Raw genomic sequence first — 20562 nt, forward strand, 5'->3', positions numbered from 1 at the left:
TTCACTATAAAAGCTATAACAACTGCTCATATAAGACAATCCATTAAAAATGTGCCTCACTAAGGAAAAATGAGAAATCTCTTAATATCTTCCAAAAGCAGAGGTTATAGTTCAGTCAAAGTGACAGCTTTCACATAGATAAAGCAAACTAAAGATTTCTGATGATTTTCTTTACATATAACTTTATCACTAACTGCTACTTCAATGCTTATTTCATTAAAAAAATATAAATGTGCCAATTAGCCCTCAGCCTGCAGAGTGTTCGGCTTCTTTACACTTGAGCCCAGAATGCTGCCTAATCATTGAAAGCCATTCACATCAGTATAGAAAATGCAGCTCTTAAACCCTTTTCACACTGGATTACAATAAGCCTGGGGTGTATAATGTTCACACAATGCAAACGGATGTATTGAAGAAATTCCGCAAGTCTCAACTTACTGTTTGAATTTACATTAAATGGCAGAAATATCCCAGAAAGTCCCCCTAATTGTGATTCACACAGGAGTGGTGGAACAATAATATTGTGATTAGCATTGTTAGCATAGTTTGTGTTGTTTTCTTTGCTAACTATGGGGGAATTTCAGCCTTGTGCACCCAATTAGTTCAAGCAACTGATTGGTTAGATAAGAGGAACAAACAGCAATGATCTCTTTTTAAGAGACTGATAACGCATCCGTAACAGAACGTCATCCCACATGGATGCGGATGTAGATGTGGTGGGAAATGAAGCAGCAAATAGTGTTGGCATAATTAAAATCTGAAAATGATCGTAAATAGACTGAGGCTATAATGGCCACTCAGTGAACCTGAACAAATATGATTAGCAGTTACAAGTCAGAGGGTTTGTGCTCACAGCTGTGAATGAGCCAGTGATTGTGAAGCATGAATGAAAAAGCTTGATGTCAATTATCTAATACTAAAGAGCTTAGCTTGAAAGTTCAAAGATGTTATGTTTCATTTATATTTGAAAGGGTTGTTATTTATTTATTTAATTCATTGTTTATCCTGTACATAACCAATTAGTGGGTCATCTTGGTGAACTATGAAAGGGCAAACTGCAGATTTGCCCTTTTTCATCCTTTTTTCTTACCAACTTGGCTTAATGAAACAGGCTAGAACAAAAGCAGAAAAATAAAAAGGAAAAGAAAACACCCATATCTTCAAAATCAACTAAGTGTGCTTCAGACTAGCATAAGCTCCATAACGAATGTCCGCTTCCAGAGCAATGATGAACTCTGCAAGGCCTGATGAGGTTGCTATGGGATAGATGAATGGGAGTGCAGAGAGAAAATAGATAATGGGCCACACCAACGACACAGGGACCACCATCACCACTATACACTCTGACATTTTTCCCCACAGGTCCACGGCCAGACCAAATCACCCACGCATAAACACTGTTATTAGCTTGATGATTGCAATAAGAGATACTTGGATCCCTAATGAGCAAGTCAGTGTGTTTGACTGTGTGCTTTCTGAATGTGTTTGTATATGGGAGCTAATAAAGGGCGGTGGACCCCTACAATGGCCTTGACTGACAAGAGGTGGTGATTACACAATCTTTTGTGGAGCAGAAGAGACGAGAAGGGGGTTGATGTCCTATTCATGTGCTGATGCAAGCTACACACCTGCAGTGACACACATACACAAACTCACTTAACTGGAGGATCACTGCTCAGTACGCACGCACTGAAGCCAAAGGCGTAATTAGGATCTGTATTTAAGTGAAAGCATTGCAGGTGGTGGTATCAAGGTAGGAGCGGATGAGTAGACTGCTGGGTTGGTATATAATGTTTATGATTGTGCTCTAGAAACTCAGTCTGGGCTGATTAAACTGTAATGGAGACTGATGGGAGAGGAGGGAAAAGGGATAAAAAAGAATAAGCGTAATGTGAGCGTGAGAGTAAGAAAAGGGGTGGGGGGGGGGGGGGGTGGTAGAGGAAGCAAGCAACTGAGAGATATGTATATTCAAATTATATATTTGTGGGCTCATGTGTGTGTGTGTCTGTGTGAGCACAGCTATGAACAGTCCTTTAATAAAAGCTGGTGAGTCGGAAAATTACATATAAATCAGTCTGAGTCCAAAGACGACTGGCTGAGGGGGAAGCAAACACAGCCACACAGTTGAGGCAGCATACTAACTATGGATTGCCTCATTCCTGACCTATATTCCACCACTGAATTGATATTCAATCCACCTGCATGATCACCAATTATAGCAAATGCCATTACAGGGAGCAGGCAATCCAATATAAAGCAGGACCGACTTATCCAGCCAGATTAATCATGGGATGCAAGATATTTAAAGTCTTTAAATGTTTTAGAAAAGCCTTTTCAGTCAAACACCTGTAGCAGTTGCACATTGAGTAAGTGTTTAAAAAAAAAAGATCAGATTTAAACAAGAATGAATTATTAATCCAGAAGCATACACATACAAAGCAGAGAGTATTTGGCCAAAATGGGGATGACAGAAAAAGAGGTGTGCCATATACGGCCACCTTTCATTTAGCTGATTTGCAAGGACACAGAAGAAGTTTTGCAGAGAGGGTATATTCCTAAAATAAAAACTGTGCTGGGATTATAATGCTTGGTAAGACTGAATGGAGTTAGAGCAACTGAAACAACCTTATGTACAAATTGCTCCAGATTATTGCCTTTCATGGCAAGAAGAACCAGACTGGAACACTATGCTCAATCAATAAAATTCTGTTGATGTACCTTATTATCCCATTAGATCTGCAGTGTTACAGCTGTTTCTCCGAAAGTCCATGAGAATTATTCCAAGAAAAACAAAAACATTTTGGGAAGTTATTTCTTTTGACAGCTTGGAAGTAAATGAGAACACTCTTACTGATAATATTAATACAGGAATTCAGCTTCCAGTAGGTAGGGTCGTTTAATAGACCTAATTTCAAAGAGATATCCTGAGTATTGGCAAACATCTGTCACATTTTTCTCAGTTTCCTACACCACTGAAGCTGTCTGATCCAGTCTATGTGTCTTTTCCACTGACTGAATATGTCAAAACAGCATCTAACAAACACTTTAATAGTTGTGGAACACATTACCACAGCAATATGGAGTTTTTTGTTTTTGTTTGTTTGTCTTCTATATGGTTTAAATTTCAAATTTGTGTCTATTTCACTGAGTGCCTGAAAAAGGTCGAACCATGATACATTTTCTAACACTAACTATGTACTTTGGATGTCCAGTAATGTACACTATAAAAGCAAAGGAAGTCACACTCAAGATAAAGATCAAAATAAGGAAAAAAAATGGAAATGAATAATAAATGTGTCAAGGTTGCACTTTAACAAGAGGGACATACTTCTTGGAGTGATTAGCTCCAAAGGCCTCTTGAGTCAACATGCGGTATGTGACGAAATGGGAATTTCTAGAGACTGAAGACATAGAAGTAAAGCCTGCAGGGGGTTGTTGGAATATATTTTAATCTTCATTCAGTTGCAATGATATTTCGGAAATAATATCCAATGAGAGATCACACGAAACATGGGCATCACAAGAAAAGCACGAAAACGGGTGCAGACATTCTCCTGTCAGCACATGAATCAGAAAGCCAGAGGAAAGCTTTATCTGATACATCTAGAGATGCTTATTTTATTGGATTACCCCTTCAAATGAGGCAATCATGTGCTGGTAGCTGATCGAGGAACCTGAAATACAAAGTGGCAGGACGGGACAAAGCCTCGCCAAACATGATGAGTGTTGATGAACATTTTGATGGCGAGCAAGCAAGTGTTGATTGATAAGCTGGAGGCAGCAGTCAAAAGGTGATTATCACAAAAAACCCAAACACACACACACACACACACACACACACACACATTCTTCTCAGTCCTAACGAGACTGAGCCCTTAATAGCTCCAGCATTTTCACTGATTGTTCATCCACCGCATGTGCCCTTTCCCCAGAGCCTTATCACACCGGCACACACATAGAGGCAGCACTCACACACCTGCAGTTTCTGCCCATGCTTCAATAAGACATAGTGTTTCACACTGTTCCAAAAGCTTTATTAGGCTTAGTGTTTGAGCCCAGCCTGGTTCACACATACTCTCTTGTACTTCAATCCAGATAAGCCCTAAAGGCAACATCAACACAACAACATCATCAAGCCCGCAGCTCCCTGCATGCGCATGCCCTCCTCCTCTTACGGTGCATTGTTTGCTGAGCTGCAGAACTGTAATTAAAGAGCTCACAAGAACATCCCACCATGTATTTTTCTCTAAGCTGTTATGAGGCACAGGGTTTTATATCAAGACCTAAGTCACCCCTTGACTTCTGCTGTTTTATAGAGATATAAAGACAAAGAGGGAAAGCCAGGAGGAGTCAGGGGACGGGCTTTTTCAGGGGCTCCTTGTTAAGCAAGGAGAGCTGAAGAAATAACACACTGATGAGGTTAGAAGTTGTTTGTCAGAAGATGAAAGTACAGAATATTTCAAAGCGATCCACACTCTTCGTTGTCAATCTGTTTGTTGCTTAAAACAAAAGCTCTTGTTAGTTGAGTCTTTGTATGACAGTGTACTGAGGAGCTATTCATATTTCAAAGTGAGGGAAGATACCATGTTTTACTTGAATTTTCTGTTCAAATCCTTTTTGAGGCTTTGAGATGCAACAGTTTTTTAAAGATTCATTTCACGTCTTCTTACTAGATGAAGCATTTTTAGATAATTTAAGGACCGGAACATAATCACCTACTGACAGCACTGACTTGTCAGTTATAGTTATGACTGTTGAATTTGAGCACATGGGAATATAAAGAAGTATAAAAAGTATTTCAAAAATAGTTTTCTTACAGTCCTTGATCATTATTCCTCACAAAGGGACAAAAGATATATCTCAAGAAAATTAAACCATAGATAGTCACATTTTCACTCCCGAAGTACTTTATTTAATGAACCTTTATTTTACCAGGCAGATACTTGAGATGCAATTATCTCTTTTACGAGCATGGTCTGGCGAACATGGCAGCAGTGACACAAACAGGAGGGGGTGGGGGAGGTTACAGATCCTAACCGCCAGTACAATACATTAAACAATACCTAACAATATTAAAGCACAGATTAAAATTCACCATGTCCCAGCATATCATGCAGCAAAGTACCTGCAAAATCCCATATCTCCATCAACATGTTTGTCACAAGAGTTTTAAACTGAGGGGGGGTAATGAGGGCTTGATTGTTCTTTTGTGTTTGTTTTGTTTTCTTTTCTTGTTTTCTTTTCTTTTCTTGTTTTTTTTTTTTTTTTAATGAGGGGTCTGCATGACACATGCAGTACATATGCATATACTAGAAAGTGCCACTCCCAATATGTAAAATACCAACATAATGGAGAGAAAACTAAAAGCAACCATTGCCACCCAAATTAAACACAATGCAAACCCCAGCCACTTAAATGGAATTATGCCAATAACAGCACTTGTCCATTTTTTTAAACTTTGCCTAACTTCACCACTTGCAGAAAACCACACAAACAAGATGTTATTTAAAAGCAGAGACTCAATTATATACACCTACATATTGTCAAAGCCAACATCAGCCACACTAGCTAAACAGTGTATTAATGGGGATAACTGCTGTTGGGATACTGTCAAGAAAACTAAGTTGTCAACTACATCTTCAGTTCCTAAGATGGTGGGAGTGTATTAGAGGGCTAGTTCAGATTGTTTGCATGTTAATGAGGATATTATTGTTTAAATTGCACGTCCAGATAGAAGACAGGGATTTAGACAGGGATTGTGTGTCTTTTGGTGGTAGTGTCTTTTAAAGCAGTTTAGTGTAGCTGCAACATACCCATGTACCGGCAAGTGTTTGCTGATTGATGAGGTCTGAAATCATTTTGAATGTCTAACTCATTGTCTAAAAATGACCATAAGCAAACGTTTTGTACATATAGGTCAATGCAAACCAGAAAAAAAAAAACTGTCACTTTTTATTCATGTCTGTTGGAGACACAGTTCTTTTTATTTATTTACATTTTACTGATGTTCAATAAAGTCTAGAGTTGCTGAAGAGGAAATAGTTACCATCCACTCAGAGAAAAATAAGCAGAGACACAGGTGTACACTGGCCCACGACTCAGATAGTCCATTAATTCACAGTACAAAGATTACAAAGCTGGCTAAGCTGGAGCTGGACCTGGACAGGAGAGCAGAGGAAGCAGACCTAATCTGCCTGCTAACAGATGGCTCCCCGATCACACACAGCATCCGCCTGCCAGCCATGTTGGAATGGAGTGGCCGCCCACGGTGAGGTTGGAGAGGGCGCGCAGGCAGAGGAGGAGATGATTGTTATTGAATATGAAATGTCGATCGCTTGGAATGAGCAGGCTATTCAGGTTGAGAGAGGTTCAGGGGCTTGATTCTCTTATCCGCCATATGATAAGATATCCCTATCTGCCTGTGTCACTGAATAAAAAGTTCACCTGTACGGCTCTCATCCAGACGATAAATTGTTTGATGCTTTCATTTATATCACCCTCAGAATACACTCAATGCTGGGAATCTCATTCTGCCACCACAAATATTTTATCCTCCTATACCTTCAGTTAAATGACTTCCAGGTGAGATGGCATGTGAACTAAGACAGCATCCTGATCCTCTTTGGTGTTCCCCCATGAATACTGTTCATGTAATCTCTTGACAGTCTAACTGGTGACTTCACTTATCAGGAGTCGTGCAACATGTATCCTGATATGCCCATAGGAATGCAATCAGTGTTAAAGAAATGCAGTTTTTTTAACCAAGTTTGTATGTTTAAAAATGCATAATGAGCAAAGTATGCAGTCACCTCCATGGCTGAGCGTTTCTCCCTTAAGGGTCTCAAAAGAGGTGAAGAGTTTTTAAATGTAAGAAAATAAAAGAACTAATCCCAGCAACCTGATGATTAAAGAGGTTAAGCTAATCAAATTTCAGTATCAATGATCATCAAAGGGCAGGTCTGTTAAAATTTCAAGGAGGCTTCTGTGTATCCTCAGAAACACTCATCATCTATTATGCACATCCCCGCTGCTGCAGATAGAAGATTTAAATAAAATGGATGGTTTTTACAATGGATTTGTTTTAATTAGATTTTAATTGGATACAATGGATTGTATGGAATTGGTAAAAGTGCTTTGAGATAACTTTATTGTCAAATAGCATTATACAAATAAGCCAAACTGAATTTAATTCTGAGTTTTGAATTCCATTATGTGTGTAATGAGTTTGTGTGTAATGATTCTTTACTTGCATAAGGACATGACATGGCAACATATGACCTACCATACCTAGAAATCCCATTTCACTTATATTTAAACATTTCTACTAACCAAATGTTAAAATGATCTAAATGAGTTATTTCTAATTAAAACTAAAGTTTTCATCTTTAGGTTGAAAGAAAAGGTAGCATTAGACATTTTCTAGATCTCCACTGATAGATATGTCCATTTATTTTAACACTGAGTATATACTAGCTTCTTTACCTTGCATTCACATATGCAACCAGTTCCATTGTGAGCACAATTGTTTATGTACTTGCTTGTGTACTATTCTTGTACATACATATACACACGGAATGATGAATCTGTAGCTCTAAACCTCTATCAGATCGTAGTAAAATATGTGAACATTATTTCTGCAAAGGCCAACTCTGATAAAGAAAAGCAGAGCAAATTTTATATAGACAGAACAGGTAAGGTCTCCAAAATATCCAATTTGGTACAGTTTTTAATATCTGTTCTCAACAAATCTGAATTGCGGAACCTCAGGTGTCAAAATATTTCAATCATTTTAACATTATTGATGTATGCATTAAAATTGTACCTACTGTACTGTCACTTTTCTTTCACTTTAAATTTAGATTAGCTCTATGTAACGTTCTGACCCTAAAATATGTTTTTGACTTGTTTTGATGGCACAGTCACATTTATTATGTACATTACTGGAGCCAGCATTGCCCAGCAGGGTCCTGACACTAGCTGCGCTTCCATTACAGTTTTTTGCAAAGTAAAAGCCATTTTTCTAAAACTTTCATAAAGTGGAATTGCGATTTGCAGGTGGAATGGTGGTTAGCACATTAGCCATTATTATTGTAAAATCTCGTCACGCAAAAGTCCACTTTAAAAAGAATAGAGATTACTAATTCTTTGTAAAACTTTGCATTTCGCTGTTGTTTGCTACCAAGGATTTTTTTCTGAAATTATTTGTAAAAAGATTTCCATCTCCTCCTGTGCCTACTCATACTGTACCATCTTTACTTGAAATGAACTGGTCACATGACCACCTATGTCACGTCCGGGGATGTATAAATGCTGAAAAAAGTGTTTCCATTACACTTTTGCGATAAACTACTATATCGACACATCTGAAAAACCACCTCATGAGAATGTATAAACTTTTTAGCGCTATTCGAGAGGTTTTTTCGAAATTTTATTGCGATATTTACGTCTTGAGCAATTCTAAAGCCGGATTTATGCTCGCGTGACGTCTGAGTGCGTCGTTTATGGCGTAGCTGACACTGGTGAGTTTGCCTTCACGCTCGAGTGTAGGGGGTACACGTAGTTTTGGTATTGCAGTTTGTCCTCCTAATCTAAAGGTGGTTTTTTAAGTTTTTAAACTTAAAAAAAAAAAAAATAAAGGTGGCAGCAGGCGTGGTATCGGCCGGTAAACTCAGGAGGTCGGAGTTCTTTTTATGGTTCGCTTCAATTCGGTAGGAATTTTCTGTTTTAAGACAACAGTGGCGCATGGTATGGTTCAGTGTCTTTATTAGCTTGTGGAAGATAACAAAAAAATAATTGGATCAGCCTCTCATTAACTTGATCCACTGGTTATTGTTTTTAAAAATGGTGGTTACCACACAAATTCAGTGAGAAGATCCAGATTTTGGGATTTTCTGGGAATGACAACACGCGTGACACTGCCAAGATGGCAATGGTGGGAACCACCCAATGAGCTTCAATTCAGCTCTTCAGAAACCTATGGGTGATGTCATCTTTTATATACAGTCTATTATATCTACACGCTTGTCATTTTCAATGTGCACTGTGGCTGATATATTAAAGGAACACAAGAAAGCATTATTGGAGGAAGAGAGCAAAAGAAAGAGAGAAAGGAAATTGACCAAGAGATAAGGAAAGAGTCAACATCAGATTGACTTTTACTAGCTGGTGCAATCTCAGAGTACAGGTAGGATGCAAGATGGAGACTGAATTAGCCATCGTTTGGGGGTGCCTCACTGAGAAAATCAGCCACAATTCAGTAGTGCTTCTTTAATCTTTACTTATCTACTAGTTCTCCATGTTAGCTAAGAGAGATAACATGTGTCAAAATGGTGACTGTCTCATTCACACTGCTCTTTCATAATTATAATTGTGGCACTTCTCATGGATGCAGCAATCAGAGGTGTGCCTGCTTAAGTATCAAATTCTCACCGTGCAGATGTATCTGTTTGCATGAAGCCAGCCAGTGTGTGGATGCTAATCCTCACCACTGTTGCTAACTCAGGCGCAGCTTAGCTGCATCCTCGCAGATCAGCACATTACATGAAGAGGGCATTGGCGGAAGGGTAGACTTGCTGCTGTCAGCAGTGAGTCTGGCCTGTCAGAGTGTAGAAACCTCCATACCTCTGAAAGCAGCTGAGTGTATCAGAACACCTGCTTTGTCAGATCAGGGCAGCTGTGTTAAACGTGTGTCCGACCAAAGGGCAGAAAATCACTACAAGCAGTGACTCACGCTTTCATTTTTACATAACTCCCTACACTGCTTTTGCTTCTATTGAATCATGACAAGATATTTTGTTACAGCACAGTATTTAATAACTTTTTCCTCAGTGTGATGGTGGGAGCGTCACCCAGATACTTTCCTCACGCCTCTCATCTTGTTTTGTATTGTATGTGCTGTTAAGCTGGCATTACATCCATTGCATAATGTGGCAGCTATTATATAAATTGAAAGAACTTGAAAACAGTATTTTGCCAGAGGCTTGGATGTCATTGAAGAGTTGCTGTGTTTTCATAGCCACCCCTTCTCTATCCAGCTGGGTTTTACATCTCTCGGATCTTTTCCTTTGAGAGAATGAATGCTGTGAAAGACACAATACAAACATGCATGTTCCCCTGCAGATGCTTTGGGCTGTCATTCATTCTCCTGTCCTTGAGCAGCTCATCTCCTCCCTTCATCTCCCACTGTCACTGCCTTATCTGTTCTGCAGATCTGAAAAAGTCTGCAAACTCATCCTTATTTTCTTCCTGTCTTCCAACACAAACAAGTTCTCACTATTTTCACACATTTAAAAAAATAGAAGTAAAACTCAGAATCTGGCTGAGACATAAAAGTTTCCCATGCATCTTACTTTGCCACTCTCAGATGGCAAAGTGTACATGAAAGGAGCTTTGTGGATTAAAGTCTTTGTGGATGAAATTTTAAGACATCTTGTGAATGCAAATGCCAAAACACCACCAAAAAGAAAAGTTTTTAGGGTGTTTCTGTTCAGAATCATCCATCAACCCCTTGTTCTCTTGCTTATTTGAGATTGTCAGACCTCCCTCTCCCCTAGATACATCCTCCAGGTCTTTGGGGAACACCAATACCTTCCCAAACTTCCCTATGGTAGGTACTGTATATCAAACTTTGGTCCCTGAGGGCCACCATCCAGCAGGTTTTAGATGTTTTCCTGCTCCAACACACGTTTTCGAAGTAAATGGATCCAATAGCTTATTGTCCAGTCTCGTTAGCTGGCAAGGTCTCCACTTACCTTAGAAGGGCCCTGCAACCAGGACTGGACTGGGGCTGGGAATCATTTAAATATCTTTAATGCTAATTTCAGTTCTTCTCATTGAATTCCATTCCAATTTATTCCTGGTTTGGATTCTAAAATTATGTTTAGTTTGGTGTCAAATGTCAAAAATATATTCATTCTGAATCCCAACTTTCAAACTTAATATGTTAATTTTAAATAAACCAAATAAACCATGAACAATTTTAGTTACTATTTTTATTGATGCACCATGTATATATATATATATATATATATATATATATATATATATATATATATACACTACCATTCAAAAGTTTGGGGTCACTTTGCCATGGGATTCAATAGGGAAGTGACCCAAAACTTTTGAACTGTAGTGTATATATATAGTCATAGGCTCCTACCCCTACCCTTTGTCTATGACCTACATTTACATGCTTGGTGGTGACCAATAATTTCATTTATTCATTCGTTCGGTCATTTGTTCATTCATTCATTCATTACTCATAACTTCGGCAAAAGACACATAAGAGACAAAGGGAGAAAGAATTAAGATAGACAGCAAAATCTGAACAGCAACAGCAGAGGGACACAGTCAGAGACAGCAGAGGGACTATGTAGGCGGTAGGAAGTGTGTGTTGTCAGAAAGCTGAGGGAACACTGTCCAGAGCAGACAGGCAGAGATGTACTGTTTGAGTGTTAGAAAAGCAGATTCTTTACTGAGGCTTCAATTCAAAGCAACCTGTAGGATTTCTCCTGACACTTAACAAAGCTCTGTACTTGTGTTCTGACTCCGAACTGCTGTGTCATTTCTAAATGTATTTTAATCTTTACTTAAACAAGGGAGGATGTTGCCAAGGACACCAACATGGTGCACTGACAGACTTCTAGTGTTTGCTGATCATAACAGCTTAATGCAGAAGATCTAGTTCTGACTGGGATGTCAGTGTTGATTTATGGTGTGCTTTGGTAAATCATTCCAGTTCCAGTCCCCACCTCTTACCTGCATGAAGCATTTATTGACATAAAGGCCACTGATGGTCTTGATGCTTTGCTCCTGTCTCTGCCTCTTATACACTTCCTATTACTGGTCTCACAGTTGCCCACCTTTATACTGGTTTTGTGTCAGTCGAATTTTAGTGTTCTGAACCACATTTTAACTAGCAAAGACCATCCCTTAACAATGTGGGTTTACTGGTTTAATGAAAGGTATGGCTGACACCCCAGAAATTCGTCTGGGGTGTCTTGTGTTTTAAGGATGGGAGGAGAGGACTCAGTGTGGGGGTTCTGTATAAGAAACTGACCCAAGCCAGGGATAAGAAAAAGTTGAGATAGGGTAAATGATGAGTGGATGGATGAGGGAGAGGGAGAGGGAGGGGAGATGGACAGATGGATGAAGGACATGAGAGCAGACAGGTGAGGCATTGCATCCCAAGCTTCTAAACTTAAGTTAGCAGGTTAACTTAGGTTATCTGATGGTAATAAAGTGGACAGCTGTGGTGTTGCATTGTGGGCAGTGTAAGTACCATATTTGTAAAGAGTTTGGTGATTGTCATAGCAATTAGCTGATGCTACTGGGGTTCAGTAAAAGGAGACTTGATTCTACTTAACAGCAGAATCTAAAATGGTGAGTAACTCTGGATCACAGTAGTACATGAAGCCAGAAGTGTGCCATTTCATTTAAAAGATTTGCACATTTAATCTAAGAAGCAGAACTTGACTGTGGAACAGAAAGTACAATGTAGTAAGATTACTCACATACAGCAGGCAGTATAACACATGTCATTACATAACATGGCATGTCACTTTTGTCTAGTATAAAGCAGTCACATACAAATGGAAGCAAATAAATGTATTTTCTTGTACAGTGTGCTGGTTCCACAGTAGTTACCCATTGTTCCATGAGTCAAAATGGAATGTCATTGAGAATGAAACAATGAGACACCAAATCATGACTAAGTTGCAACAACATCATCAATTTATAACAAACATTGTCTTACATAATGGAAGCAATTACTTGCAAATGATGTCCTGCTCATATGGATTGGTCTGTTCAAATGCCCAAAATACCCATTACTCACTGCTTGAAAAGAACACTGAAGTACTTCTACTAAAAGAGATTTGATTTTATATCCAGAGAGTTTCATACCTGTTCCAGTGTTTGTTTCCCGGCGGTTTGACACTACTCTTGTCTCTTCTCTCAGGTATGCGCATCCTGGTGACCCTGCTGCTCGACACCCTCCCCATGCTGGGCAACGTGCTGTTGCTCTGCTTCTTTGTTTTCTTCATATTCGGCATCGTTGGCGTCCAGCTGTGGGCTGGCCTGCTAAGAAACCGTTGCTTCGTCATAGACAACTTCTCCTTGTAAGTTCCACATTGTGTTGCTGTTCAAAGGTGTCTATTATTTATTTTCTATTTAGACTTCATTGCATTTACTGGACTAATTTACTATCAGATGAACATTACTTAGTTCATATGGAAGGTCAACTGTTACCAAGTGTATTTCCAACATGAGAAACAAAGATGAAATCTTATGCAGACTAAAATATCCAATTTTTGAGTTCTTATTCTTTAAATAGTTATTTTTCTTGACATTTTATAGCAGTTGCGCAATCATAATATCATAATAATTTGTAATATAGCTCTGTATGTTTACATTATCTCAGGGGAGCACAAGTCCTTTCTATAGTAAGCCATGTAGCACAATAATCTTATTACCTTAGCCTGGAGTGGACAAACAATCCACCTGATGTAGAGAAGCCTTTGCATCTAGTTGCCAATGAAATCCCTTTAAATTAAGCCCTAAAGACTGATTTATTTGAGAGACAAACAATGGGACAATATCAACGTAAGAATTTGCTCTTAACTCCAAATGAAGTCCAGAAAAATGTCTGATCATGTGATAACTTCTATTTATTACACTCCATACTGACAAGCTTTCATGATTATCATTTTGTTTGTGGCAAAATGTGTATGACAGTAAAAAAATATTTTAACAAACGATAACATTTGTATGTGGTAATTCACACAGGATTCACACTGACATGATGCTTTAACGCTCACTGAATGGACATGATGCTTTGAATTTTTGGTAGATTATTTCTTTGTTGTAACAATGCTTCTTTGTAAGTCTCACACTGTTGGAAAGTCTATTTCTCTTTTAAATGGTGTCACATTTGTAAGTAAAATGCATTTGTGGAATGAGCAGCAGAGTTGAGGATGTGGTTTGTGCCCATAAAAATATTGGCTAAATATTCTCTGCCAGTGCAGCTGCTTGGCATTGAAAGAGAATTAGCAAGTTTTTTTTGTAATGGTTACAACCCACAGAATCAACTCCGCTGCTCATCCCACAAATGCATTTTACTTACAGATGTGACATAAACAAGTTTTACAAGCTTTCAAACAGCATAAGATTCATTCTCAAGAAGCTTTGTTATAATCAACCAACCAAACACACATTTCCTTACTTTTTGTGCAATATTTTATATTGTATATAAGGTCAACAGCTAGTCAAGGAAAACTTAGGACTGCAATTTTTTTCCTACTTTCAAATCTGGGTCGTGCACCAAAGTCAGTGAGGTTAGTGATACTTAAGTCTCATTGCAGTGATGAATAGGGGAGAGAGACAGCCCCTGGAATAATGAGAAAGACCCTGTGAGGTCCATGATCCTTTATGGTACATGAGCACCCATGACTTATTCATGTTCCTTGTGTCATCTAGGGTTCATTACTCTCTATAGGATTTATGACACCTCACAGCTGTAATTTAGGTTCATGCATTATGCCTTCGGTGTGCAGACACATTTTCGTCATCGACAGTTTTTTGTGACATACCTCTGAATGGAAGGTCTGCATCTCTGCATTAGCCCTAAATCTGTATTTAAAGATGACTTTATACTCTAAAGTCATAAACACATCTGTTTTAAAGCCGCCTCACACCATCACTCACATATTCCAGCGCTTTAGTAACAGCTGCCAGCTGGTTTGGCAGTATCCTCTTATTACACTGATTAAGAGTATTGGAGATAACCTCGCAGGAACCCCATCCCATGTGGCACTTTGGGCCAAGATGAATGTACAGTGTGACACGGTGAGCTCATCAGACACATAAGTGCTCTTGCAGATAATCGCAAAGTGTGAAATCGCTTTTGAGAAAGAGAGTAAAAAGTGGCCCTGAAGTGAAAATGGATCGGTCTAGTCCCAGAAAATATGTGGCACTACTTTGCAATTAATAACCCGCTGGCTAAAAGTGTGTTGACAGAAGAGACAAATATAACCCAATCACCAGATGCACTCCAGTTATTCCAGATGGAGTTGTGCTATGCAACAGACATGCCGAGAGGTGTTATTACAGACAAAAATGCCCGTGCATCCACCTTGCTTAATACTCACAGGGGTCTCCACAGGTATTCAGCCCCAGGTTTTTTCACACGATCACAGCTGGTTTCACTGATTAGTTGCACAAACCTTCTTTGAAAGAGTTTTGATAAGTGAAATCAGCTTCTGCAAAATGTGAATGAATTAAAACCTGCAGAATTTGGGGCTTTGAAGTTGGTCCACTTTAAATTCTTCTCAGAAAGACAGAATGGTTATGCAACACAGTCATATAACTGCTTCATACTGGCAGCTGATGAAGGCTGTAGTTAAATAATACTGGGAAAAGTTGGTTTCCTGAAAAGACCCTCAGGTGGTGTTTTTTTATTTCTTGGAAAAACTGCATTTTGTAACAGAAATGTAATTTTTCCATGATGTTTAATAGTTTTGCAAAAATTGTATAAATAATTGGATTCAGTTTGTTATCCAAAAATAAGTTTTTCAGTTTTGGGGAAGAGCCAACAGGTGACTGAAATCAGCCAGTTGCTGTAGCACAGAAGCAGTGTCCAAAAAAGACAGAGACGTTGAGGAGCAAACGTTCCATACTTTCATCCATCCTTCATACCTGCTTATTTCAGTGTAGGGTTGGAAGGGGGCTGGAGCCCATCCAGAAGCTACTCGGTGAGAGGAAGGGTTCAATTTGGGCAGGTCAGAAAGGGGATTTGTAGATTTCTCCCTTTATAGCGCACAAAATCTTTTAAAGCAGGAAAGTCTAATTCCGGTCCACCAGGGCCACTGTTTCATCACACCTGATACAGATCAATGAGTAATTAGCAGCCTTGTGCAGAACCTAACAAAAAACTGTTGGGGAAATCCATTCACTTTGAATCAAGTATGCTGATGCTGGGAAACATCTAAAACCTGCTGGACTGTGGAGTTAAAAGACTGGAATTAGACATCCCTAATTTATATGTCAAAGGAATCTGGAGGAATTATAGTGCATAAAGAACAAGGGTGCAGGGTAAGTTGGACATGCAGAATGTTGATTCCTCAGACAGCATTAGTTCAATAAGTTTTATTCGTCAATGCCTGATGGGCAAACATGGGCAAACCTTTGTCAAGCACTGCAATACAGTTGCTTTCACAAATATACCAAAGTTTACTGTGTAAAAAAAGAACCAATGTTAACCTGTTCAAGAGTTATTGTCAACTTTTCTAGGCTCAGAGGTATCTGGGATGGATCATCACACACTGGAAACATGTATTATGTTCAGACCAGTCAGTATTCCAGATCCTTTTTGAAAGAAGTGGATGTCTTATGCTCCTGATCAGAGTAAAAACAGATCATTCGGACTGTTATCAGCAGCAAATTGAAAGTCAGGCTCCAGGATGGGGCTTTATTGGCTTTCTTTTAAAAGCATATGAACACTTTTGTGGTGGCAACAGCAATGCAGAAATGTTCAGTGAGAGTTTAAAGCAACATTGTGCTGCCTTTAAGACATTTTTTTTTCTAAACTCATTAATGCATTTTTCAAGACAATCCAAAACCATATTCTTTCCACATTGCAAAAGAATAGTTGAAGAGGAAGAGGATGGAGGTACTGGACAGTCTTGTCTTGCCTGCAATACTGACCTGTCATCAACAGACAATCTGAAATTTGACACAAAAAAATATGATGATGACCCCTGTACCATACCGTGATTGCAGAAAAAATGGGACAAAATGACAACTGAAATTTTTTTATTGCTTGGTATCCAAATTTCATTATGCTTGGAACATATAAATCAGAGTAAATATAACTGTTTTTATTTTTTAACGAACTGAAAAGAAACAGATCATGTAAGATTCCCATATTCAATCTATTACTGTTTTAAAGGTTTGACCTTGGCAGGTTTTTTTTTTTTCTGTGATTTATACTAACAAGGAACCCCTTTCATATTTTCTCTTCTACCTCTCCAAGCCCTCTATCCGTGGAGCTTGGAAAATACTACCACACTGAAAATGATGATGAGAACCCCTTCATCTGCTCAATGCCACGTGATAACGGCATGAGGGACTGCGGCTCGATTCCCAAGCTGTATGAAGAGGGGGGCCTGCAGTGCAACCTGGATATCGACTCCTACAACACCACTGACAACACCACATGTGTCAACTGGAACCAGTACTACACCAACTGCTCTGCTGGTACAATCAACCCCTTCAAGGGAGCCATCAACTTTGATAACATCTGCTATGCATGGATTGCCATCTTTCAGGTAGGGTTTCACTGGACACAACTGAGAACACAGCCAGATTTCTCAAAAAAAAAAAAATGGTGAGTTTGGTGGCTGACAGTTCTCTAATACAGAGAAGATGACATAGAAAAGGAGCCTAATTGACCCAGTGGCTGATGCATCAGAGAAACAGGACTTAGAGGATTATCAGGTCACAGACACAGACTCCATGCTCCACATCATTTGTTTGCTATCTCTACCTCATCTAAAAAGCCTTTTGCTGGAGTGTTAATTCATCGCTCTCTGGCTCAGAGTGGTAATTTTACAGGACGGAAGCCAGATTAGCGATCAGCTCTGCCATAAGTCTGGCTTCTGCTGGTTTGCCTGTGAAGTGTAGAACAATAAAATGAACTGGTCTTGTGCTGAGTGTTGGAATTAGGAAATCTCTGCACTGAGAAGTATGAAGAAGTATGATATATTTCAATATTTTGTTTATGCTTCTGCTCCTTCTATTGTCTGATCACTTCTTTAATTTATGTGTCTTTTTGAACATTACTGCCTCTGCTCCTTTTTAGGTGATTACTCTGGAGGGCTGGGTGGATATCATGTACTTTGTGATGGATGCTCACTCCTTCTACAACTTCATCTACTTCATCCTACTCATCATTGTAAGTGCCACTTCATGGTGACACCAGATGTGTGTGGGTGTGGGTGTGCTGATGATTGAACAAGTGGATGGGCATCTACTAGAGGTGTGAGGATAACAATGTCATCTACCCCTCCTCCTCATCCTTAGATTGGCTCGTTCTTCATGATCAACCTGTGCCTGGTGGTCATCGCTACCCAGTTCTCAGAGACCAAGCAGAGGGAGAGCCAGCTTATGAAGGAGCAACGGGTGCGCTTCATGTCCAACGCCAGCACTCTGGCCTCCCTTTCTGAGCCGGGCTCCTGCTATGACGAGCTGTTAAAATACCTGGTCCACATCATCCGAAAGGCAGCCAAGCAAGTGGCTCATATCTGCAGGTTCTTAGCTCGCCGTGCAGGGCTCAACATCGCAGCTTCACCGCCACCTACAGAGCCCCAACGCAGCCAGAGGAGGCGGAGGAAGTCCTCCAGACAGGGCTCTGTGTCAGTTCACCACATGCTGCCCCATCATCACCACCACCATCATCATCACTACCATCTAGGGAATGGCAGTGTGAGAGATGGTGGGAGCATCAGGGGTCTGGAGGAGAGGGATGTTGGGGCTCATAGCAATAATGGAGGGACTCTCAGAGCAAGCCCTGGGAGTGGATATCCTGCTTTGGCACTGCCGTCTTCTATAACAACATCAACCTCAGACACAAACCTTGTCATTTCATCCAACCCTGTTGCCAGAGCTTCTAGTTCAACTTCATTTTGCAATGTACTCAATGAAGAAGCTCTTCGCTGTACTCCTATTCCCACTCCAGTCCCCTTCCTGGCTCCAGCTCCTATGTCCAGGGCCATGAAGAGAAACTCTGTGCCCTTTGCCGCTCCCGGGCCTAAGAACTACCCCACCCTCCAGGCTCGAGCCTTGGCAGAGTCCAGACGAGGAAGCATTGCAGCCAGCACTCTAACAAATATCAGTTTGAACCTCAATATCCCACCCATGCCTTTGGAGAGACGGCCTTCGAGTCTGGTCGACACACTCACTCCAACAGGTAAATTAACAGTAAACCAACAGAGAAGTCATAGATATGCTGCTTAGCTGCCTTTACTTCCAACTTTCTTTGTTGAAAGGATTAAGTTTGCTTTTAAAAAAGCCAGAGTGTCATAATGAGATTATTTAATTTTCTCAGAACTGGTGTTTCATTTCTGTGTGAGTGTTGAAGCTAATTAAACGATACACCTGTGGCAGTTTTCCTTTCACTGTAATCACCTGTTTGGCTTAGTGTGGCGTCAGCATGTTGATTTTAAGCCTCAAACCACAACCCTGTCCAGAGGGTGATGTTTTTCATGAGTCAAAGATTGCTAATTAGAGTCAATAAATGTCAGGGCTTTGTTTTGGAGCTTGACGCCAGCTTTGCTTGCTCATAGCCAAGTTCTCCAAGCACTGACCAAAAGTCCGGCCTGATCTGTTCAGGTTGGACAGACGGGGAGGAAGTTGGTTCCCAGCCAGAAGGGCCACAGTACAGATTGAGGAGATGAAGCATTATTCAAACAGCACACCATCAAACACACTCAGTCTGAAAACACATGCAACTGTGTAAAAATGTTCACAGATCTCTTTCAATGAAATTGACAGTTTGTCTAAACCACTATACTTGTTTGGTTCATCACAATCATGCAGATTTTCTCTGCAGTACTCTTTTCTTGTCTCAGTCCCTCTATCTGACCTTTCTCATTGGGCTGCAGCCCAGATCTCCTGCCAGCTGTCGGCTCGTGACCTCAGCACCACCAGCAGTGCCATGGACACGGCTGGTCTGACCCTGGACCCCGAGAGCTGCCCGTACTGCGCCAAGATCCTGGCCAATGAATTGGAGGGTGGCACAGAGGGCAACGAGACGCCTGGAGACTCTGATAGTGATGGGGTCTACGAGTTCACCCAAGACCTCCACCACAGGGACAGGAGAGACAGCCGGCAGCCCAGAAAGAAGGGCCAAAGGCTGGGAAAAACCGCCGCCAAGGCCGTCCACTTCTGGAGACTGGTGTGCGACACATTCAGGAAGATTGTGGACAGCAAATACTTTGGCCGAGGGATTATGATCGCCATTCTAATTAATACTCTAAGCATGGGGATTGAATATCATGAGCAGGTTAGTGTACATATGTTTCTTTTTATTCTGCTTTTGGATGTTTTGCTAAAGTAGCAAGATTGAGTGCCTTGAAACTTCACCAAGTATAGGCTGATGCACAATAGCAACAGACAGATGAAACCCAATGAAACATAGTAGGAAGATATGAGTTTAAAGCCTTTGTCTGTCTTTCTGTGTGATTGTGCAAGCAACATTTTTTTCCAGAGGCTCAGCTGGTATTCCTGATGTCTCTCTCTGGTCTCATTTGTTTACATGAGAGTAATTACAGCCATGTGAGCAAGAAACCGGAAAGAGACAGCAAGAAAGACCAAGGATAGAGAACGAGTGCCCTGGGGGGGAAGGCCCAAAAACATCTGACAGAGATTTTCTTCATTTTTTTTTCTTTTTTTTATATTCCTTTGCTTTTTATCTTTGATCCAACTTACACCAGATTTAATCATGTAATCTGTCACTAAATCATCATGAAAGGCACGGTCTTTTAAAAAGTTTAAGTATAAAACACA

At 40.1% G+C, this 20562-nt stretch overlaps 1 protein-coding gene across 14 annotated transcripts in view; it reads left to right on the forward strand.

Moving 5' to 3' along the window:
* Window positions 1–20562, forward strand: part of cacna1g (calcium channel, voltage-dependent, T type, alpha 1G subunit) — a 318055-nt gene that overhangs the window by 159879 nt on the left and 137614 nt on the right. For all 14 annotated transcript variants that reach the window (XM_041973670.1, XM_041973675.1, XM_041973678.1 and 11 more), the window contains exons 4-8: window positions 12959–13118; window positions 17030–17324; window positions 17858–17950; window positions 18079–18964; window positions 19659–20059. In XM_041973670.1, the coding sequence (XP_041829604.1) occupies window positions 12959–13118; window positions 17030–17324; window positions 17858–17950; window positions 18079–18964; window positions 19659–20059 (1835 nt within the window). The remainder of the gene's footprint in view (window positions 1–12958; window positions 13119–17029; window positions 17325–17857; window positions 17951–18078; window positions 18965–19658; window positions 20060–20562) is intronic.

Source organism: Melanotaenia boesemani, chromosome 21 (assembly GCF_017639745.1).
Source record: "Melanotaenia boesemani isolate fMelBoe1 chromosome 21, fMelBoe1.pri, whole genome shotgun sequence".
NCBI classification, from domain to species: Eukaryota; Metazoa; Chordata; class Actinopteri; order Atheriniformes; family Melanotaeniidae; genus Melanotaenia; species Melanotaenia boesemani.